The sequence below is a fragment of the Alosa pseudoharengus genome, unplaced genomic scaffold, assembly GCF_046254945.1.
Source record: "Alosa pseudoharengus isolate Yale_2024_CS ecotype anadromous, Long Island Sound unplaced genomic scaffold, YU_APseudo_1.1 YU_APseudo_1.1_scf_2, whole genome shotgun sequence".
NCBI classification, from domain to species: Eukaryota; Metazoa; Chordata; class Actinopteri; order Clupeiformes; family Clupeidae; genus Alosa; species Alosa pseudoharengus.
This window is the reverse complement of record NW_027468663.1, coordinates 33,386,758-33,410,753: the sequence shown is the minus strand read 5'-3', so window position 1 is coordinate 33,410,753 and position 23,996 is coordinate 33,386,758. Positions and strand designations below refer to the sequence as shown.

Genomic DNA, 23,996 nt, shown 5'->3' with positions numbered 1-23,996 from the left:
TTAAATATGCAGACAATACATATTAGTCATACTATGGATCCACTATTCATTATGTTATACAAATACACTGGTTTATAAAATTGTACATCAGCAATTTATGTAAATTATGTACATACTGTAGACCAGTACACACACACACACACAAACTCATACCATTGTGGTTTCCTGAATTGATCCAAAACTGTTGATGAAAATGTTCACTCTATCCTCTACAGGTATTCCTAAAAAACAAATCACCATACACACATTAGTACTGATGTCTCCCTTTCTCCCTGTGTATGTGTGTGTGTGAGAGAGAGAGAAAGAGAGAGAGAGAGAGAGAGAGAGAGAGAGAGAGAGAGAGAGGATTTGGGGAACATAGGCTAGAACAGAAGAGCAGTTACATATTTTATAAAGCCCTAAGTGACAAACACAGTAAATAAACACTAGTAAAATAAATTACCATGAATGAGTTAAGAAGAAAGTCTGCAACAGTAACAGACTAATAGTTCTCCTTTATAAATATTACATGGAATCTCATTATAGCTCCAGGAAGATTTAAAGATTCAGACCATGATAATGAAAAGGCTGGGAGCATAAACATGTTCACAGGAAAGAACTGAATAGGAACTAAGACCTCTACAAGAGAACTACACTGTTAAATCATGGTGATCTCAACGGAAAAGAAAAAATAGTTGTGCGTAGGCCTCTAAACATCCTTGCCTAAATCATCATAATGTTCCTGCTGCTTTAAAACAATGTAATTCTAGCAGTCATAACTGTCACATTGTGCAGTATGTGAGGTACATGTTTCCTTAGGGACACCATGCTGTGATCTATCTGGCCTCATCCTCTAGAATAACATAATCTGATATCACTGATCTGGATGAACAAGTGGCTTGCCAGGTAATCTCACAGCAAACAAACAAACAAAATTAGAGGCTCTGTCCAGGCCAGATTAAAAATCGGCATTACAGTTGCGACCGTTAGGACAAACCTTTAAAGTTGGGCCTTATGCGGGAGTCATATGTGACCAGAAGTCTGTTAAGTATATTGCTAGTTGAATTGGCAGGGACTCGATCCAAGTCCTCAGCTGACAGCTGCCTGTCAATGTAAAAAACAACATGTTACCAAAATATGAGCGTTGAGTCTGCTTCAGTTGAAAGACTTATATGAACAAACAACACCCCCGGCCGGATCCTGTGTTTGGGGGAGTTGCTGGTCTAATGTAGTCATGCTGGTCCTGTGTTGAGTGGTGCAGGCCGTTGGCGGCTACTGGAAGTGAGTGGGGTTTGGGTGTGACGTGGATGTATGTGTGCGTGCCTCTCTGTTTGGATGTTTCAGGGAGCTTTAGCCCACAGGTCAGAGCTGCCCTGCTGATGAGTCAAACGCCACAGACAAGGGCAGATAGAAGCACCCAAAAGCACCCTCAGTGCACTCTCCTCACAGGCCACCACACAACATCAAACACTAGTGCACTAACGCCGCGTAGCAGCCTGGCCGCTGCCAAGCCCACACAACTAGCAGCAAAGATAAACACAACCACACATACAACTGCAGTATCAGTGTAATCCCACAAACACCTACAGTGCACTCTACACTAAACAGCAAAATGTCCACAATTACACTGACAAGAACAATAAGATTAATCTGAACTACTATTTAAAAATTAGGACAAATGACAGCAAATGAGTAACTGGCCAGTGATTGTAATATCCGTGCTCTCTATTTCTGACAAAGAGAGCAGTTGCATTCACAGGTATTCTCTGCTGTGGCTCCTGCAGCGCAATTGCAGTGCTGTTCCCACAGATGTATTAGATGTGCAGTGCTGTTCCCACAGATGTATTAGATGTGCAGTGCTGTTCCCACAGATGTATTAGATGTGCAGTGCTGATCCCACATATGTATTAGATGTGCAGTGCTGATGTATTAGATGTGCAGTGCTGTTCCCACATATGTACTAGATGTGCAGTGCTGTTCCCACATATGTATTAGATGTGCAGTGCTGTTCCCACATATGTATTAGATGTGCAGTGCTGATGTATTAGATGTGGAGTGCTGTTCCCACATATGTATTAGATGTGCAATGCTGATGTATTAGATGTGCAGTGCTGTTCCCACATATGTATTAGATGTGCAATGCTGATGTATTAGATGTGCAGTGCTGTTCCCACAGATGTATTAGATGTGGAGTGCTATGCGTTTGTCAGGCTGGTGTGTGGGCAGCTGGGTGGTAGAGTGGGGCCAGAGGGAAGTGCTCCTGCTGCCTGACTCTAGAGGCTGTGGGTCTCTGGATGGCTGTTACTGAAGCACAGCACGCACCCTGAGTTATAGTAAAGGATGAGAGCGCACACACTCATCGATGACTCTGGACAAATGGATGTGAGCTGGTGCCTGCCGCTTTGACACAAGACTGAAAATCGGTGCAGATTCTACTCTCCTTCACTATGAACTTTAACTGACTGGAAGTGGACAATGACAGGAAATAAACTGGTCTATATGTCTGCTTATGAGTCTACACGGATGTGTGTTGCACCTTGGTCTTCTATCTAATCTTCACATCAGTTGTATTACATCCGATTACCCAGCGTGGCCTCACAGGCTTGGGATGGCATGAGATCCACAGCCTTTGGCTCCAACCTATCTGCAGTGATTCCTAATAGTGGGAGCTCACCCTCTTTCCCCTGGAGCACAGCTGATTGTGTGCACACATAACAGCTGGTCACAAAACACGCCAACATCAACTACAGGGTAAAGAGACGCTAAGATAACATTCACAACAGGGTGAACACTCATGTTGAGGTGGTTCTGGAATTACAATATGATACCAGAGTCAGAAGTAAAAGCAAAAAGGCTCTGTCAAGATTTGTCAATATTCAAGTCAGACCAACAGCTTTTCCCAGTAGACACCACCAATACAGTCATCTTTCACCTACCTACAAACAATAATATTTTACTGTATCATGCCCTTACAATTTATACAGTCAATGCTTACAATACTTTACCATCCAGAAATGCAGAGTCCAATTTTATCAGATAGATATAAATACACAATTCAATCTGCTAGCTGAGCTGCTCTAACAGACGCTGGATGATAAAACCGATTTCAGTTTTATTATTACTGTGATAGGTCTGTGAGACAAACCAACTAAGATTCACTATGCATAATATCCACAATAATAATAATAATAATAATAATAATAATAATAATAATATTGTTCTTGGTAACTTTAATCTGACTACAGGAGAAGTAGCTAGACTGTGCCTGTGGTCTTACTGTCCCTACACCCAACACAGACAGTGGCTGCTTTAATTGTGTGAGTGTGGGTCTATGGGGGAGGAGGGGTGTGATGCTGCAGCTGTCTTTCTCATTTTCATGCTGAGACAGGACCAGAGCATATAGGGACATATCTACAGTAATATGTACAGCCTAGACAGTAGGTGGGTGTAGCACATCAGTATGCAAATGTACATGAGCTTACGACATAGAGACAACAGAACTTCTGTGCACAGTTTGTGTTCACTCACGAAGGACAGATGACCTGTTTGGCCTTCTTCCCCTTGGATTTTGGTGCTGATGCAACCACAGAACAAAGCAACAGCACCAGCAACAGAGCAAGTTTACCCCACGCCATTACTACTCCTGCAAACAGAGACAATGTTATCAGCCATCAGATGGAAAGTCACAGTTGGATGAGCTCAATCACAGTCGATTCATCTCTCCCTTACACACACACACACATACACACACACACACACACACACACACACACACACACACACACACACACACAACTAATTAAATAATATGTCATTTTAAAAGGCATTAGCCTAATGTAAGAAATTATGCATTTTTAAATGAGCATACCCTTTTCGGGCATAACAAGAGGCAATCGAATGGCATAGCCTCAGCAAAATTTATCATAATGCTGACTCAACCTATCAACTCGTACACACACGTGTGAGATGACGTGTGTGTGAGTGACACTCCTGTGTAATCAATTAACAGCAGAGATAGCGGAGAAGTAGTCGCAAAGCGGGGGAGTCAAAAGTCGGGATAGGATCCAACACGCGCGAGCTCCTAGTCCGCAGTGAGGCTCGCGAGCACAGTAACATTAATCATGACCATCACCACCACAGGCAAAAGCACACTCTCAAAAACTACCGCACGAATATACACGCCACTAAAAAATGCATCAGAGAAGTGACTTCGGGAAGTTAGAAAATATATTAAGCAAATGCATGCTTTTAGCCTCGCGCCTGCCCTTGAGAATTACTGCATCAAAGGCTTGCCGTTTTGCTTACCTTTTATAGCGCGAGAGAGAATGTCAGGGTGTCCGACTCACACAAACATCGCTGTCCGCACCCCCAGTGTCTCCTCGTATCACTGACTGACTGACTGACTGAGTGTGTAGGTATGTGAGACTGGAAGAGCCTCTTTTCTCCTCGGAAGATGAATTCTGCCAGCCAGCACCTGTCCCGACTGCATGCGCAGTGGCTGTGGGTCTCGCGCGAAATTTCACGGAAAGTCCCAGGCACGAGTTTCTGCTGAATGACCGATTCGCGACCGTGTTCGATTTTTATTAAGGGATGCTATAGCTTTGGATAAGGTAAGTCATCTAGTCTGGTGATGTCTATGACCACTTTAGAAAACGTGTGATATGCCCAGTGTCCTCTTCCGAGTTATCGAGTACAAGTCTTAACTAAATTAGCTCTACATTTGGTATCAATAATTTTTTTATCTACTAGTATTAGTAGATAAAAAATGCTGGAAAATATAAGAAACTTCTCCCACTGTCAGCTTCAGTGCTCTGCTTGCGTCCGTCCCGTCTGTCAGGAAATATTATAGTGCTCGCTCTGAATCACAACGGGAGGCGCATAGAGGGCTAAATTAGGCCATGTGATCCGTTGTTATCTGTCCTTTTTATTCAAGTGGTTTCAGAACATGGGGTATGAAGACTTGTGTCTTTCTCACAGTATGTGGCATGGTTAGATGTTCTGTGAAATTACTTACTTGTATTGAGTTTGTATGCAGTTTTTGAAAAAAATATTTTTATTTTGTATTTATTTACTTTACTTTTTAAAGTATAGGTCGCTTCAGAGTTCACATTAACATTTTATAAAGATGCTATATGCTTGTAGGAAAGCCTTTTCACACCTAATGATCTGCGAGATAGAGACAGTGTTCTGCCCCTTGAAGTGTGTGTGTGTGTGTGTGTGTGTGTGTTGGAGTGTGAGCAGAGGGGACAGCCAGCCTGGAGCATGGCGGGATGCCAGCATGCTGCAGAGGAGAGACAGAGGAGAAAACAGTATCTCTCTCTCTCTCACAGACACACACACACACTCGAAATTAAGGTTTGCATACAGTATATCTGTCCATCCAAGGACATAAAACACATACAGAGAACATACAAAAATAAATAGGGTATACTATTATGTAACAGTATGAATAAGGAACGCATGGAGGACAGAACGACTGAAGGAAAAAGGGAGGTAGTTGACTTGGTGCCTCGGGGTCACAAAGAAGATGTCCACTGTGACATAAGGGCAAGGAGGGGGACAAAGCCGCCTACAGATTTTTAAACTATATGTGTGTGTGTGTGTCTACCAAGCTTCTAACTTAAGAAAGTATGTTGTGTGGCAAACAGTGCAGTGTGCATATGTGCGCATGTACGCACACACACTCATACACAGCACATGTCTGTGCCTATTTTAAGCCGATTCGGACAAGGACCTTCTGCTTCACCTAGGGCAATGTTCACTGACCTACTACTAAACACACACACACACACTTAAGTCTGGTGCACAGAAATAGCACATTTCAAAAATTGTGTTGCACACAATCCTTAATCTTTTTGTAACAATTTAACTTCATTTTAATAATTACATTTTTTAACATTGCGACAGTTGTGTCTCAAGATACAGAATGGGAATGGGATCTTAGGATAACGACTGTGTAATTTTTTTCAATAAAATAAAAATATTTCAGAGAATAAAATTTTAGTGTAAAATTCCCACAGGAGTATTGAATTAGACATTTTTTTTAGAACCTCAAAAATCATTTGTATTAAATTAGACACATTTACCCCATCACAGATTACACTGTGACTTTTGTTATTTTAAGGGAATGCAGTGTAAAAGAATAGGCAGCATTAATATTCAAACTAAAATGATATTAAATTAATTAAAACAAATTTGACAATGTAGGTTAGCTAAGTAGGCCTATGTCAGTTGAGAAGAACTAATTAGGTGTCTAATAGCATGGAAGACTGAGGGGGAAAGACAAAATATGAGACAGTTCCTATTACATTAGATAAGGCTGACAATACTGTACTGCCATCTAGAGACAAAAGGACTCATTGGATCAGCCCGTTATATACATTCAGTTGATAACATGGCTCAACACATTGTCATTCAATAATATTGAGTGGCTTCCTTGGTGAATTAAATTGTGACTGATCATGTGAGCACATGCATGCGAGCACTGAGGAGAAGAGCTTCATGGCTCCCTGACTCAGCCTGGAGGAGACGGACTCGTTCTTGGGGATCGGTTGACTGCCATCAACTCAACTGTGCAGGTGGTCTCCTGGTGACATGAGCTGAAGTGTGCGTGGGTGTGAGAGGGAAAGAATTGCTGACTGCCTGACACTGTGAGCATCACTCTGTCCTCTGGTGCTCTGTGCCTCCCACTGAAGCTCTGCTCTCCTTCCACCTCATGCAAACTAAAATTACACCAATAACTCCACTCTGGCTCTGACAGTCACACCAACACCGCAGTGGTGTTACCGAGCAGCTACTTAGGCTCTTTCCATCACATTCTGTGAGTTCTAATGGGACATGCGATGTTACCTAATAAGTCCATCCGAACTGAGGCTCAGCAAAGGCCTCCAACAGACGCATCTTCCTGGCACTCCATCCCTAATTTTGGGATGCTCCACCTGTCTCCTCCAAGAATGTGGTCAAGTCTCCTTTGTTTTCTACTTGTCCTCTATCTGACGTGTACTGCTGCTAAAATATGCATTACTTTTACAGGGTCTAGCAAAGACACATGTATGATTTTAGGTTTTCCACAGTAAGTAAATAGTCTGCATCATAAATTATTTGGTTACACTTAAATTGAAGGTATCTACTTAAGTGTTACATGACAATGACATGAACATGTCAAACATTATAAACAATTCATGAAGGTTTATGACACTTCTGTCATTAAGTGTCATTCGTTTTTTGTCATGACAGGTTAGGGTTATGGTCATTCGGTTTTTGCCATGACAGGTTAGGGTTAATGTTAGGGTTTTAAAAGTGTCACGTCACTCCTCTGGAGATACCTTCCTTCAAGTGAAGTGTTACCAATTATTTTATGAACTCTATTGCTTTTATTGACCATGCTCAAGGTGAACCATAATGAAAAGGAGAGTGGTGCCTTATAATGCCGTGCTTACATCTGCTCACGGATGTCTGATGGCTTTGTCAAGGTCACTTGCCTCCGTGTTGGTTGGCCATGTAGTAGTCTGCTGGAGCTGCTGAGGTGGCTAAATGCTGATGTGACCACTTACCTTCAGAGGGAGAGTGTGGGGCTACTGCACATGCTTCAGATCCTGCTTTATCTCAGGAATTACATCTACCTCAGAAACACCAAACAGCTTACCTCTTAAGCACATGATGTACTGGTGTGTCTGCTTTGTGGATGTATTGCCTGTATGAGCTGGGTAAAAATCTGTACTTGTGTCTGATATAAAGAGAGTGAAGGTGAAACAAAGGAAAAAGGAAAGCCCTTAATCACATTCTGACACAAAATAATCATAAATATTTTTAATCAGTATTGTACAGCTATGGTTGACACATACGGGAGAGGGAAGACCCCAATAAATAAACAAACCCATCCAATCAAGTTAAATAGTTAAGACAAAGTGCTTCAGCAGACACGGCGACAGTAGCTTTCGTTAGTTTTCTATTAAAAACGAGTTAGAAGTAGGACACTGCCCTCTGCAGGAGCAGTCACGCTTAACATGCACTGATCAGAACAAAAGGACCAAAAGAGAAAAACTAAAAAGTTGTCCATTTCAAGGAAAACCCACATACATGGGAAGTCCTCAGAAGAAAACATTCACTGTTTTTTGTTTCAACTTTCAAAAATTGCATTTCCCTGACATTTTAGAGTAACTGTCCCATGGTGACACACTTGAGTCTCCTGTGAGCGTCCCTCAGCTGCTCTTGGTGATGTAGTCTCTCTGGAAGCGGGAGTTGGGGGTCCTCTGTCTCTTCCGCTCTCCCTGCGAGGTGAAAAAGGCGTCCTGGAAACGCATGCTGGAGGCTGTAGACTAAGCAGTGCACATGCGCGCGCACACACACAGAAAATTACTAATTACTAAAAATTACTGTTTATGTCCATTCTGCTGAGAATGTGTGTGTGTGTCTGAGTGTATCTGTGTATATGAATGCACTTTGTAGAGAGGAAAGTGGGTAAAAAGCCTGTGGCGTTCGGAGGTCTACTCACAAGTCGTCCTTTGACCTTCTTGGGCAGGTCTTCGTCCAGAGTGTAGATGTCCTCTCTCTTGGCCGTTACCTGAGAGCCGTCCTCAAACTCCACCTGACACACCACCACCACACAAGAATACACAAGTAAGCGTGTGTGTGGGTGTGTTTGTGTACATGAAAGCAGTCCTCAAACTCCACCTGACACACCACCACCACACAAGAACACACAAGTAAGCGTGTGTGGGTGTGTCTGTGTACATGAGTGTGCATGTACTTGTGAGATTTGTGAGGGAATATGCACAGTACCATATGTCAATGTGTGATAATTAACCCAGATGTAAATGCCCAGATGCAGATGTAAATTAGCCCAAGGCTAAAACTCTGGTGCAATGCATCAAATGGTTACATTTCTGTTTTAATTGCACACTGTCCCTTACAAATAAAATTGAAATTGAAATAACAGTATTAGATACTATAAATGTGTGTGTGTGTGTGTGTGTGTAGCTGGTGAGTGCCCATGTGATGTGTCAGTCTTGGTGATGGTGATATGTGTTGTACTGGAGCCTGTGTCTGTGTCTGTACCTGGTACATATGTGTTGTACTGGAGCCTGTGTCTGTGTGTGTACCTGGTACATATGTGTTGTTCTGGAGCCTGTGTCTGTGTGTGTACCTGGTACATATGTGTTGTACTGGAGCTTGTGTCTGTGTGTGTACCTGGTACATATGTGTTGTATTAGAGCCAAGATATTTGGCGGTGTAGTAGAGTCCATCGGGCCACTTCACCTGAACCACCTCCCCCACCTCAGGAGGACCCAACGCAGCACAGTCTCTGCTCTGAAACACACACACACACACACACACCACAAATACACACCACAGATACAGAGACACAGACAGACATACATACATACATACATACATACATACATACAACACACACAGACGCAGACACAGACAGACATACAACACACAGAGTTATACTCTGATCACAATAAAACTCACCGGTCATAAGGTACAAAATACTGAGTAGCCCATATACTCACACTCACCACAATGTCCTCTGGGAAGGTGTCGTTACTGAAGGAGCCGTCGTCGAACATGACCTCATAGAAGGTGTGTGAGGTAATGTGTGTGACACGGGAGCTGTAGTAACGCAGGTTCTTGTGCTTGCTGATGACTGTCTGACCCACCACCAGGTCCTCACGCACATTGCGCTTCTATGGCAGGCAACAGCAACAACAGTTAATGTGAGTGTGTGTGTGTGTGTGTATAAACTGAGACACTTCCATTGGAATTTAATTGTATTGGACTACTGAAGTGCTAGCTGTTAGCTACTAGCTGTTTCCCTTTAGTTGTCAATGTGTTCATTAAAACATGAAAATAAAGAGCATTGTAAATATCGTCAATATATATTAAATTGTCTGTCTTAAAGGAGAAATGCGATGAGTTTTCACATAGATCTCCGCTTCTCGAGGTCACAGAGTACTGTCTGTATATAAAAAAAAAATCCCGAAAACAATCGGTTTACCTAGTTTGAGTTGCTACAGCCAGCATCTAATGCAGCAATGCAGCTACAGCGCTACACTCTATGGTCATGTAAATGGGAGCTCACAGACATGCCCCCAGATTACCTGTACCTGGTACATATGTGTTGTACTGGAGCCTGTGTCTGTGTGTGTACCTGGTACATATGTGTTGTACTGGAGCCTGTGTCTGTGTGTGTACCTGGTACATACTGTATGTGTTGTACTGGAGCCTGTGTCTGTGTGTGTACCTGGTACATACTGTATGTGTTGTACTGGAGCCTGTGTCTGTGTGTGTACCTGGTACATATGTGTTGTACTGGAGCGTGTGTCTGTGTGTACCTGGTACATATGTGTTGTACTGGAGCTTGTGTCTGTGTGTGTACCTGGTACATATGTGTTGTACTGGAGCTTGTGTCTGTGTGTGTACCTGGTACATATGTGTTGTACTGGAGCTTGTGTCTGTGTGTGTACCTGGTACATATGTGTTGTATTAGAGCCAAGATATTTGGCGGTGTAGTAGAGTCCATCGGGCCACTTCACCTGAACCACCTCCCCCACCTCAGGAGGACCCAACGCAGCACAGTCTCTGCTCTGAAACACACACACACACACACACACACAGAGTGTAGCGCTGTAGCTGCCTTGCTGCGTTAGCGGCTGGCGGTAGCAACTCGAGCTAGGTAAAACCAATTGTTCTCGTTTATTTTTGTACTGACCGCAGTCTGTGACCTGGATTTAGACTTTTAAAGAAAATGGATGGTATCATGAATTATGTGGCTGTTCAGCAAGTTTTAATTCCACTGGTGTAACTCTCTCATTGTATGACACTGAGTTCCACAGTGCTAAAAAGCTGAAACTGGGAGGGACTTACTGTTGTTGAGCTTCGAGACTGGTGCCTATGGCAGGTGATGAACACCACATACGGCCAATCATCAGCCTCCATGGCCACCCCGGCGGCATGAGCACAGGTGACATGGAAGGAGGTGGAACATCGGCCGCAGGAGCACTGGACACACGCCCCCGCAACTCGCTTCACGCGCTTGCGACAGTAAATACACTTCTGCAAAAATACACAAAGAGAGTGCCAGACAGACAGTGAGTGAGAGGAATACAGACAGATAACTGTGTGTGTGTGTGTGTGTGTCTGTGTGTGTTTACCAGTTTGTATCTCTGAGGTGGGACAGCGCTGGTGTCTATAGGACTCCTTTTGGTTTCATCTACAAACTTCACCTCCGGAATGGCAATGGCACACATCACATGGGCCCATCTGCAACATACACACACACACAGACACAAACAAACAAACACACACAAACAAACAAACACACACACGTGCACCATAGATGTTGCTGTTAAAGTGTTCCGTGTTTCATTCTACAACACAACAACCCAAATAACAAACCACTGCACACCAACGCATGATGCTATGTGGTGTGGTGAGCGACTATGTTACCTGTGGTCTGTGGTCGTCTTCAGAGCTCCCCCACGCAGATTACACAGACAGCAGTCCTGTGGGAGAAGAGGAGAAGAGAGGTCAGATTAAAGAGTGAAAACAGTCTCCAATTTCCACCGAGACATTGACTTGCTTTGTGCAGTTCAACTTACTGCGGCCTGATCTCCGCTCAAGCAGTGGTCACAGGACCAGGCCTCCCCAATGTCATCTGCAGCGACACCATAGCAACCTATGGGAGAACAGTAGAAAAGAGGCGTCATGCCATGCTTAGCTGATTAAAGAGTGTCCCTTTGAACAAGTGTGAGTGTGTGTACTGTGCCTGGGTGCTTGTGAGCAACGCATGTGCGTGCGTGCGTGCGTGCGTGCGTGCGTGCGTGCGTGCGTGCGTGCGTGCGTGACGTACTGGCATGGACCTGGACACAGCAGTGGGCGCAGCGGATGAGGGGGCTGGAGCCGTCCTCCTCCAGGAGGGTTGTGGGGGGGCACGAGCCTTCCCGAAAGGCAAAGCAGATCTCCGGGATCAAAGGTCGCGATCGCACAAACTCCCCTGAGCCCTGAGTGACCTCTTGTGCTTCCCTTCGGTCCTCTGAGCTCTCCTCAGGCTGCAGGTCAAACACACCAGAGAGCACATGTGCACACAGGCCACCAGTCAGAACATCAACACACTCAACAAGCATTTACTTCAGTGTGCTTTTGGAAGGCTGTTGTCTTTTAAAACATAGCAGATATCATACAGATTTGTTAACAAGGGTAAAAACTTTTCACCACGCAGAATGTCTTTAAAACCTTTGTTTTCAATAAAGATGTGTTTGCTGTACTTACAAAAAGATTTGGTAAGAGTTTAATGTACCAATTTAAGTTTAATTTCTCTGCTGGTTTTGCCCCTTGGAAATCGGATGTGAATTGGACCCCAGACCAATTCTCAGTTGAGATTTGAGAATCGGTCTGTTGTCAGCCAGGCTAGGCCTGATGCCTTTAGGCTGATGTTTCATTCAGAATATGAGGAGCGGGGTGTAGAGAAATCATGATGACATGCACTGATTCCATCCATGTGGGACCAGAGTGAGACTGTGTACCTGATAGTAAGGCATGAACATGGTGCAGATGGCACAGTGTGTACCTGATAGTAAGGCATGAACATGGTGCAGATGGCACAGTGTGGCCGCTTCTGGGCCACCATAGCGTTGTACTCGCGCTCGGCACTGATACAGCGCCCCCTGCTGTTCCACAGCTGCACCAGCGGCCGTGCCCACTGCTCCAGCTCCTGCTCTTCCCCCTCTGCCACGGAACATTCTGGAGGCTCTGTGGGGTAAAGGGAAGCGAAGTAGTTCAGCCGATGTTGACCCAAAGACACATGTGTGTTGTGTGGAGTGTGTGCGTGCGCTTCCCGCGGCAGCGCGGACCTTCGTCGCTGATGTTCTGCTGCTTGACAGCGCTCGGCACGGCTCGAGCGGTGGGCTTCCTCAGGGGCAGGCGCCAGCTCTTTGTGTTCTTCTTCATCCCCCCAGTCTGGTACTGAGACGGAGCAGACACATAGAGGGGTCACACACAGCTCACAGCCAGCGGACACTCTGCAACGCACTGTTCCAAAACCTCTTACAACCACTTGCAATTACTCGTCTCTGATTGGATGAGGACGGATGTTAAGTAAGGTATAACAGCCACTGAGGTGTCCCGATATACGGCTTTAATGGATGAGGCAGAGGCAAAGAACTCCCCAACGAGTTTTCTCTGCCAAGTCCATTAATTCCGTATATCAGGGCACCTCAAAGGCTGTTATCCCGCTTATCCCCTTGTTCCAATTCATGTATGTAGGGAATAGTCATGCATTTACAACACACAAAGGAAACATGCGGTTCAGTTTACAAAGAAGCCGACATGTTTAGTTTGTTGTACTACTTTCTTTGCCTACTGACAGTAATAATGGTGGGTAGCTTGTTTACAGTTTTCATTGTTGTGAAGCCTGCTTGTAGTTCAACCATTGTTTACTATGGTTGTTATAGTTACCATTCAAAAGAGCTTTGATATGGAACGGTGGTCAAACGTTTTTATCAGAGCTACTTCATAGGTGTCCCAAAATATATAGAATTAGTAGCCACCTTGTAGGCAAATCAAAAAATAGTATTTCTTGTCTCGGGGATAAGACTTTGTTAAGGTTACTTACTGGGGGGACTTCCCCCGGCTCAAGGCCTGAGTCGCCGCACTCGGATTCGCTGAGGTTGGAGTTGTAGCTGTCGTCGCTGCTGCTGGCTCCGCCTCCTCCTCTCTCCGAGCCTCCGCACTCAGAGGAAGCCAGCTCGTTGCTAGGCAACTCTGCATCGGCGTCATCGGGCTGGCCGTGGTGGTGGGCGTGTGTGTGTGCCTGTGCGTGGGCGTGCAGGGCTGTGTGTGGGAGGCTGGGCTCCAGCTGGGTCCAGGTCTGCTCGCGCTCCGGCGGCTCGGGGGGCTCCGGCGAGTGGACGGCCTTGCAGCGCGGCTCCTCCCACAGGCTGAAGGTGTGCAGCGCGTGGCGGTCGTAGGCGGTTGCTGGCGCGTGATAGGCCGTCAGGCTGTCCGTCAGCTCCGGCCGCACGCTCTCGATCAGCACGGCCGGGGACGGAGCCGGCAGGCTGGCCCACACGGCGTCGGGGGGGAGGGACTGAGGCCGCATATCCACCAATGAGCTCTCAGGGGGGAAGGTCTCCAGAAGCGTGTAAGTGTTGGAGTGCGAGTGGTCAGCGGGCGCCCCGGCTGGCTGTGTGAGACTAGCGCAGCGTCCGATGCTCTGCTGCGCGCCTGCGTAGGCGTGAGACTTAGTGCTGCTGTACTGCGTGGAGCCCTGGCCTGCGTCAGTGGCTGTAGTGTCGGGGGGAATGTTCAGCTGGGGCTGAGTGTCCGCGGAGACAGACGGTGAGTCAGACTGCTCATTACAGCCTGTAATGCTTAAGTGTGTTCTGTGGTCAGCAGTGTCGGAGTGCATACGGGGGCCTGTGCTGGGGCCTGTAGTGCTGGGCTGGGACTTACAGAAGGCAGAGGAGTGCGCTGGGTGAGCTGAGGTGGTCGGGGTTGTTTCAGTGTGTTCAGTAGTGCAGGGGTGTGTGCTGTGTGCAGTCAAAGTGCTGTTGTGGGGAACAACACTCAGCATTTTTTTGTGTGGGAGTCCAGTGCACGGCTGTGTCAAAGTGCGAGTGTGTGCAGTGGGGCTACCCTGTGGCGTGCGAGCGTGCGTCTGGAGCGTGAGGGCACTGGTCACCAGAAGTGCCGATTTGTCAGAGGAACTTGGACCAGAGCAGAACTGGGTGCGATTGGGGACCTTGTCTGTGGATTGTGTGTGTTGGATTACAAGTGTTGGTGGCGGTGTGTCTTGTGCCTCTGCTGTAGACAGTGTGTGTGTGTGCTGCGCAGGGTTCGGAGTGTGTGTCCACATGTGTGTGTGTGTGCAGTCTATGTGGGCCTCACTGACAGCAGGCTCCAGGCTGAGGGGTGGCTCCTGGCTCAGGGCCTCTAAGGTCAGTTCTGGCGGAGCCGTGTGAGACTGGACGGGCATGTCGCTCTCGCGGTAGAGCGCGGGGGCGTGCGTGTGACTGCCCGCCACCGCCGCCGACACCGCTTCTGAGCACAGGGCGAGCGTGAGGGCGGGCATCTCCTGGGTGAGAGCGGGCGGCTCCTCCTGTTCCATCTCCACGGGCTCCGGGGTCAGCAGGGGCATTTCCGAGACGCACCCTGCGCTTGGCACTCGGGCAAGGCCGCTGCTGACCTGGGGAGGGTACGCAGGGCACTGGGCACTCACCTCAGAAGCTTCAGATGCCCCGTGTGGGGGGGGTTTGTCAGCCTCAGGGCACAGATCCGCAGACGGGGGCGTGCTACTTACTTCACCATAAAGTGCTTGACTTCCAGAGTCCAGAGGGCGATCTGCTCGCGAGGAGTGAGGTATGGTCAGCGTACTTTCCGCTGGCGGTGTGTGTGCGTGTTCCGTGAGTTTGCAGCCCTGTGATTGACCATCACGGGCTGACACAGTAGCTTGATCGCCTTTGCTTTCCTGCGAGGTCGACTTGCTCTTCTTCGTAGCGGTCGCACATGCTGAAGTGTTGGCACTCATGTCAGTGACTACGGCAGGGGACCCGGGGGCCAAAGAGTGTGTGTGTGTGTCCGTGTGTTGGTCAGTCCTCGGAGGCTTGTCCAGAGGGCCGAGCGACTGGCCTGCTGACAGGCTCAGCTCTGCGTCTGGTGGCACCTTTGATACACTGCGTTCTCTAGCGGACACTTTCTGGTGATGCCGTCCTGAGGGGTCCTCGCGGATGGAGGCTTTTTGAATCAGCGTGTCTGCCTCAACTCGGTTCACCTTCACAACACACATCTGTCTGCGCTGACCAGAGGAACCTGGGGGGGGGCAGAAATATAACACGTATGTGCTCAATACATGCTCATGAACCAGACACATGATGGGAAATGCGTGAAATGTGTATGTGTGTATATATGTGTGTGTGTGTGTGTGTGTCCAAATGCAGAAGTGGACTGAAGTAGTGTCCCCATCCTACCAATGCCCTGAAGTAGTGCAGTTTGGGATTTGTGGTCCTGTGGAGTAGGAGCAGGTGCCACCTGATCCTCTGGACAGCACTCCAACCTCCTACACTTCTCCACCGCAGAAGCTTCCATGTCCACAGGCTCCTCCACGGTCTTGTGCCTCTTTGAGCGCGTGCGGGTGTGGGGCAGGCTGGGACACACACCACACAGGAACAAGCACAATCTTTTAAGACCAGCAAGCATATGTTTACCAGATGTTACATGGTGGATGAAGCCAAATGAATCAAGAGTAAATAGAGTTGGCTTGTTTGTCACACTTGTTTGTTACACTAAATGAACTTCTGTTACGGCTTCACTTAATCAGCAGTGGTGTTGGCCTCCTCATCTGTCTAATGATTACAGCTGCCATGAAGACATTTAATCGAATGTTAGCAACATTAGAGCAAAATTCATTCAAGGGTTTAATTCTATCTCCAAATTCTCTGGCTTAGTGGTCTAATGGTATTGCGGTCAGTAAGGACATCTATTGTTGTCTTGTTGCGCTCAAAATTTATGTCACGAAAGACATAATTATTAACTCAGTTTGAAGGTCCAGCGGGTCCTGGATTGTGGTGGGAGAACACAAAAGGACCGAGGTTTCCTGTAAACCCCCAAGGCGAGCTCCTGAACCTCTGTGGTTGAAAAGCTCTTAATATTTGTTGTTTGAGTGTCTGAAAGGTTTAGTGAATCTGGGATATGGGATAAGGGATTACCAAATATTATAGAATGGCAATGAATGAATGAATGAATGTAGTACCGTAATGACATTTGTTGCGTTAATGTGCAGTGCTGATGTATATGGGATGTACCTCTTGACAGCAGGTTTGGTTTGGGCTCGTCTCTGCAGCCAGCTCTCTAGTTCGGGCGTGGAGCTGGGCGTGGCCTGCGTGTGGTCGATGGGGCACGGGTCTTTACCCTGCAGCCACCCCGGGTAGCGCTCCGGCTGGAAGAGCCGCACAAACGGGTCCATGGAGATCTTCACCATGTCCTTACTGCAGGAGCACTGAGGGAGGTGGGGGGAGAGGGGCGCACACTCAGCTGACATCACTATTCACATCAGCTTTAGCATGCAGCCGTTGCCCTTCAGAGAAGGACAGTGCCTCAGTGGTGGCGTCATGTACTGTAGATCATAGAACTGTCATGAATCCTTTACATACAGGGGGGAGGGGGGCGGAATCTGCACACCATCCCCATCCATGGTTTCTACAGCCTTCGACAATCTTCTAAAAGACTAAACTAAAGGATGGGTGAACAATACAAATATGTTACTGACACATTGATGAGGAAAGGTTATAGTGGACCTCTACACAGGTAAGCAAAGCTGCACAGTTCTTTCCAAATGAACCAAGCACACACAGAGACGGAGATGGTACCTGAGTTGCAACTCTGCCGTAGTCAATCCATCGCACGCTGGCAAAGTTAGTAGATTCGGCACAGTTGAAGCCATGGTTGAACCCAGCGTGGTAACCATATGGGAATGTGATCATAAACTCACCAGCCTCCTGGGTTATCTGTGGGCACAACAACTCAGGTACTTAACAGCACCGAACTGGCTGAAGATTAGCCATACAACCAGCCCAGAGAAACACAAATACTAACGCAATCAGTTTCTGTATTGAAGTAACCAAATAATATGGAGAAACAAGCTGGTAAAATTGTGAGACCAAATCACCACTGTTCTTCTGAATATGTATAACCTATGGCACAACCTGGGCGGCATCAGCGTATCTAAATACTAACACATGCACACAGTAATAATGAACGGTCTTACCTTGTCAAAGGGGATGCTGTACTTCTTAAGAATGGAAGGTGATATGAGAGTCATCTTATGCCTCAGGAAAGCCTCACAGCCCTTAAAGCTATTAGGGAAGAAACCTGAATAGACACACACCAATGGACACAATTAATGTTTCTTGCATTGTATATTTACAAAGGGTTCATGTAATCATGACTAGCCATTGTAATGCGGACATCTTAGCCTTTGGGAGTGTGTTGGGTAGCACACACTCCCAAAGGCTGAAAAGTGAGTATGAAAAGAGATAAGAGTCTTTCATTGCATGGTTATTCTGTGATTGCTTACTCTAGTCTCTTAGTATTCATGCAGGCGTTTAAAGGCCAACAGCCTGACACAAGTAAGAAGAGCAAAGTCATGAATATAAATTCCAAATCATTAGCAAATTGCTGAGTCGCTACCTGTAGCCAGGCGCTCCAGCCTCTTCCCATGCTCTGGTGGGATAGCATACCTGAAGGGAAGGAGGAAGTGAGGGAAGGAACATTTATTACATGCTTCATCAGTTTGCAGGTCAAGTTTTCATTATGCACAAGGACCTCATCAAGGCAGAGAGTATCTCATTAAGGGAAAAAAGGAGCAAGTTATGTCCAAGAAGCAAATTTAGCAAATAGAGGTCTTCTATCAGTGGTCAATGTGCAAAATAACAAGTGCAGAAAGTGCTGTTAGACTCTCAGAAGTGCTCTTTCTTACTTTGCAGTGACCATCACACATATCCTAATGACGGATCCAGTTACTCCAGGTTGATATTAATAGCCACGTTAGTGTTCAAGACATACATTTGCGTTTTGCATGTGGCTCACCCAAGTGTTATGCATACTGGGGAACACATGTGCAGGGAGAAAACAAGTGTCCACCCTGGAGAGAAGCAAACCCATTTAGATTTAGAAGATGATTGAAGGTGTCTTACCAGGACTTGGGCTCTCCAAAGTGCAGGTAGTTAATGCTGTAGAGGTCCATATCCTCTGTGTGCCATGAGAAGCTGGTCTTCCACATGCCGAAGTACAGGTAAGGCGTGTTCACCCCCTGGATGGCCACACCACAGTCCTCCTCAATCACATCCAGAATTGTGTTGAGGTGTCCAATGTTCCACTCTCCTACATCCTGCAAAGCAAGCGTTTAATGGACTAAACCATTCAGTTCATTTCACCATACCTCATGAGGAGCTAAGATCTCCAGCTCATCACTCCACAGAAGTTTAAACGGCTGACAAACACAAAATATTGACAAAACTACTTGTCTTTCCCATCTCGTGCAAAGGTGAAATCAGAAAGCTCACCTCATCGTAGAGGGTGCCACTCACATCGGCTCCATAGATAGGGGACACAAAAGTGAGATTCTTCCAGTACTTTCTCTCCAAGTCCTCAAAACTCAGGTGCCGTGGGGTGCAGTACCTGGAAAACGCCAGAAGTGAGCTATCAAGTTAAAGGGATGTTCTGAACTTTATGTACACATTGTATGCCTAACGATAACAGTATAACAGACGAGACCAACGTATAGAACTGCCAGACTATGCCAGAACTGCCAGACTATATACGATCTACACTACTAATTTAAGCAGTCACTCCATTGTTACTTCCACAGACCTTCAAGAAATGTATAAGCCACATTGCATAGCCTACATTAATAACATAAATAAAAAAAGACAGGAATGAATATTACAGGATTAAATACCTAGTACACAAAGTCAAACTTAAACATCAACTTGTGCATCTTGGTGCATGCTTCATGCACTTCCACCCACAGGCCCTGATTTTCTTAAGTTTGGCAGGAGCAGACATGACATCAATGACAAAGGTGTCCTCTTCTGAACATCCAAGCTAATCTACTGGCTGCCAGAGTATAAAAATAGACAGGTACGTAATGCTGCTCATTTAAAAGACATAATCCTCACAGCTTCCTGCTAAAAAGCTACCTCTGGGTAGACATCACTTCAGTTCAAATCAGTACTAAGGTGTGTGAGGCCACACTGCTCACTTGTCGCTGTTGGCCAGCTGGCGGAATTCCTTCACAGTCTGAGGCTTCTTCTGGATGTTGTACTGGGTGAAGAGTCCAGACTGGCCAGCCACCATCTGCTGGATGGGTGCCTGAATCACCAGGTCATCAATATCATCGTAGGTACGGCGCGGTTTCCATCCCTTTGGAGGAATGACCTGTATGATGAGAGCGTGTGTTCAGGATTTGCATGAATGTAACTTACATTCACCCACCCCAGTGTTTCCCATACATTGACTTATTTGTGGCGGCCCACCACAATATCAACATTGACCACCACACAATGATTTTCCAGGTTGTACTAAATTATGCTTAAATTTGGTTAGCATCATAACCACGCTGCGCTAATTTGTTAAAAACTGTTGCATTCAAGTTAATTCTGCAAACCTACCACCACAAATAGAATTCAATTCTGTGGGAAACACTGCACCCCCAACAATCCTACAGTGCAATATATAACTTACTATAGCAAAAGTCCATGACACGTTGAACCGTTCAGAGCATTTTGACCAAAAAATAAATCGTTCGAAAGTGAAAGGCTGACTCAGAGCTGGCACCAAAAAATAGATGCTTTTCACATGGGAACTGGAGTGGGTGTGTCATACTATGGTTCAGCATCATTGTGCATGCAACACCTTCTGTTCCTCCATCCTTAGCTGTTCAAAACTGGTGGACATGCGGACTGGTTCATTATATAGGACCAAGGTTCAAAGAATTCTGAACAAAACTAAATAGTTCAAAAACCAGTCCCCTGTTGATTGAAAAACGCCCCGAGTGTGCTCCTAAAAGGAACCAGGTAGTATTTTGTACCCAGGCTGAGGGAACCTAGAGTGTTTAGAATAAAATGATTTGGGGTGCCTACCTTAGCAAGACCAGCACGTTGGGCTCCCTGGGACTCCATGTACACAAGGTACTGGTTGAAATCTCGGAATTCCTCCATTGTTGGCCGAAATGTCATGATTTTCAGGGAGGGGTTACCAGGGGTGCTGCCCCCTGTGCCAGCCATGTTGACCCTCCTACTGTTCAGTCTAGAAGAAGGAGACAAGAGTCAAACCATCACTTGCCACACTGACAAAATTCACACCTAAAGATGATCCAATGGAGGGGTATACCCTTCCTCTGTTTGATAGGCCACTACCCTTCTTCAGCAGGGTTGCTCAATATATCCACAAAGAAAGCAAGTTCTACTACTAAGTTATCTTATATATCATACGTAATCTTCCATTTTAACCTTTTTGCATGGTTTTTGGAAAAAAAAAACTGCTACTCAGTAAAGATAATTAATTCAAACGTCTAAAGTTGTCCATTGCAGGAGACAATATTTCACCACAAAAATGCTGTGTCCATTTAAACGTTTAGCCAATGAAAATGACACATCGTTCTTCCGGGTCCTATGCACCTCACGTTGACAATCACGGTACCTGTTTTTTTTTCCTTTTCTTTAGAGAGCGATGATAACATTGTGTCTAACTGGCGTGCTGAATCCGCAATATACGTCTTCTATAAGCACACATGCAATCAAAGACGTTTACCAAAAATGTTTTTTAAGCGATCGCAGCGGCGCAGTTGCTTTATGATGGTTTTCAAGTGGGTTTCCAAAGTTCTTTTGATGTAGCTAACGTTACATCAAAAGATAGCAACGTTCGACAACACTGCGCTACCAGCTATGCAAATAAAAGCCGTGCATTGTAACTCTCCATTGCCTGTAACGTTCCTGAACATCAACTGTTCAAGGAAAACGGCTTTGAGTGCATTCTTCATTTCATTAACTTATTCATGAAAATAAAAGGTCAAGTAGCGATAAAAACACCCATCTAAAGTGAAAACGATAACGACGTTATCCTTTGAGCTGTATGGTGGAAGAGCACCATCGTAGGGTGGCAATAAGCAGGGGCTTAACAAAGCAGTATCACTAGCAAACGGAACACAATATCGTGTAATCAGAGCTTAGGCCTATATTGCAGACATAAATAGCACGCATACAACCTATATCAACAACTACCCTAGGTTACGTAAAATAATCGTTATCACCCAAAGATGCAGTGTATGCACACAAGCTCGAACAAAGACCTGCGTTCTAGTTTCTTGATAGCCGTCAAGCTCCAAAATAGCAAACACGTCGATGGTAAACCCAATCCGCTAACTTGATAGCTTGCTTCCTACCTACATAGGCTAGCTGGCTAGCTATATTGTTCGCTATCAAGCCAATTAGTTAACAATAAAACCGAATGCGCAAATCAGAATGGAGGCTTTCTTTAATATCATGGGAAGCAAGAAAATTACTATCATAAATTAAAAGGGAACACCTATTCCACCTTATAATGGTAGGAGACGCTTGGTAGCAATCCTTTAAAGGTCCCGTCTGTTACTTCATGACAGCTCGCTCTTCTCACACGATTCCCTTTCTTCTTCTGGGCTTGTCATGAGATATGCAGCCAGTCGGTACAACATGATCGCCACCTAGCGACGCAATAAAGTCCCTTTCATTTTGAGCATAGACTACTGGGGGGCTATGTGTCTAATTTGGGGGCTTGTGGGATTCGCATGTTAATTTTTGGAGAGTATTATATCTTTGTTCTAGGGGTTCTTAAGAGTAAAAAAAAAACATGTCTCCATTTTGAAGGTTTTGAAGGACCCAAATCAAAGGTCAAATTCAGAAAAGGTCAAATTTGGTGTTTTGTCCATAAACCTCACATTGCTGGTATTATAGCATAGGGGTTGGTGCCAAAAAGCAAAGATATTCTACAAGGTAGTGTGCAAAAGTGGACCACATAAACAATACAACATTATAAAACATTTTTTCAGAGCACAAAGTGCAGATATCTCTGTTAAACCAAGTTTAATAGACTTTTACATAGTACCAGCTTAAGCCTGTAAGGCCTTCCGAAGCCTATGTAAGTGTGAAGAAAAGAAAGGGTAAAGGATCAGCTAGACAAACAGACAGGTGTGTGTGTGTGTAAGAGAGAGAAAGAGAAAGAGAGACACTACCAGCATGGACACATTATGAACTTTCAGGCCCCTGGGCCCAGATGTATTAAGGGCCCCCCACTAATTGTTGCGGGGGACATTTTTTTAATTTATTTGATGTGATTTCCTGTATTCTGGTGCATTTTGGGGATGGCCAATACTTTATTTCAATCAGATTCATAGCCTATGTGTTGATATGATGTGTTGATATTGAGGCAATGATTCCATGCAATGGCTTGGGCCCTCTGACTCCTTGGGCCTCTGGGTTTTGGCTCGGTAGGCCCGTGCAGTAACCCATCCCTGACTACCAGTGAAAGTTGGCTGTTGATAGCTGGCAGTGATAGAATTTACAATATTGAATAACTTGAAGCACATAGTGCTCTGTTATTCATGGTTGGTGATATATTGTCTTGGTGTATGGTGATAATATGTCTTGTCTCCACCGTGGGATAGTGGGAAATGTAATTTCAATGTCTTTGTATGTCTTGACATGTGAAGAAATTGACAATAAAGCAGACTCTGACTTTGACTTTGATATTAGTGACCTTCTAGCCTTCTACATTTGAGCAAGCACATTTTCATAGTTCATGGTGGCACAGTCTAGTTTCTGAGGTGTGTCTTTCTGTTAGTCAGGTGATGGCACACATATTCTAAAAGAAACAGATTTTGGGCTATGTATCCAGTGGCAGATATGTGTGGACTGGTGAATGACCCATCACTAGAGACATATGCCAAATTTCTTGTTTTTGTCCATGAAAGAGTATGGAGATGGGTATCACAGATCAGCCAACGATTACATTGTTACAGTGCAGTTATTTTACAACAGAACAAAGCAGTTTGGCACAGGAACTGCTACAAATCCACCTGTAACAGTGAGCATCTGCAGCATGCTAAGATTCGCTACTAGAAATCATGTGAAGCAGGCAGGACTCAGTGTCTCCAGAAAAGACGCGGTAGACCATCTTCTGAACCTGCAGCAACACCTGCAACTGCATCAAGTCCATCTAGAGGGACACTTGTTCAGCAGCAGCTGCTGCCAGCATAGATAAGTGCTTCTTCTGTCAGAAGCAGACAAATGAGCGTCTTCATGAGGTGTCCTCTTTCAATGCAGGCAACCAACCAAGAACTATAAGTAATATTTTGAAGTCAATGACTTTTAACAGGTAGCCAGTGTAAAGATGCTAGGATGGGGGAAATATGTTCATATTTTTTGTGTGTGTGAGCAGCTGCATTTTGTATAAGCTGTAAGCTCTTTAGACAGGTATTATTA

General features: G+C 45.5%; 2 protein-coding genes across 12 annotated transcripts in view; both read right to left on the bottom strand.

Annotated features, from left to right (window-relative positions):
- glrba (glycine receptor, beta a) overlaps nucleotides 1-3,614 on the bottom strand; it is a 10,997-nt gene extending 7,383 nt beyond the window's left edge. For both annotated transcript variants that reach the window (XM_076295957.1, XM_076295958.1), the window contains exons 1-3: nucleotides 3,508-3,614; nucleotides 977-1,083; nucleotides 154-221 (exon numbers count right to left, since the gene is read on the bottom strand). In XM_076295957.1, coding sequence (XP_076152072.1) covers nucleotides 154-221; nucleotides 977-1,083; nucleotides 3,508-3,614 — 282 coding nt within the window. The remainder of the gene's footprint in view (nucleotides 1-153; nucleotides 222-976; nucleotides 1,084-3,507) is intronic.
- A 4,159-nt stretch (nucleotides 3,615-7,773) lies between these two features.
- Nucleotides 7,774-22,151, bottom strand: kdm4c (lysine (K)-specific demethylase 4C). Of its 10 annotated transcripts, none has more exons than XM_076294682.1 (23): nucleotides 22,075-22,151; nucleotides 20,622-20,787; nucleotides 19,742-19,917; nucleotides 19,044-19,158; nucleotides 18,675-18,868; nucleotides 18,169-18,218; nucleotides 17,747-17,850; nucleotides 17,349-17,486; nucleotides 16,785-16,978; nucleotides 15,951-16,126; nucleotides 13,598-15,792; nucleotides 12,837-12,948; nucleotides 12,554-12,735; nucleotides 11,837-12,035; nucleotides 11,586-11,662; nucleotides 11,434-11,489; nucleotides 11,139-11,247; nucleotides 10,852-11,040; nucleotides 10,092-10,571; nucleotides 9,498-9,671; nucleotides 9,037-9,288; nucleotides 8,474-8,566; nucleotides 7,774-8,297 (listed from the first exon to the last, which is right to left on the bottom strand). In XM_076294682.1, exons 2-23 carry the CDS (start codon nucleotides 20,763-20,765, stop codon nucleotides 8,181-8,183), a joined length of 5,526 nt encoding a protein of 1,841 aa, XP_076150797.1. In that variant the 5' UTR covers nucleotides 20,766-20,787; nucleotides 22,075-22,151; the 3' UTR covers nucleotides 7,774-8,180. The 10 variants fall into 10 exon arrangements, with proteins under 10 accessions (XP_076150797.1, XP_076150799.1, XP_076150801.1 ...); XM_076294684.1 differs by having other exon boundaries at nucleotides 9,169-9,288; XM_076294686.1 differs by having other exon boundaries at nucleotides 9,238-9,288.
- Between the last annotated feature and the right edge of the window lie 1,845 nt (nucleotides 22,152-23,996).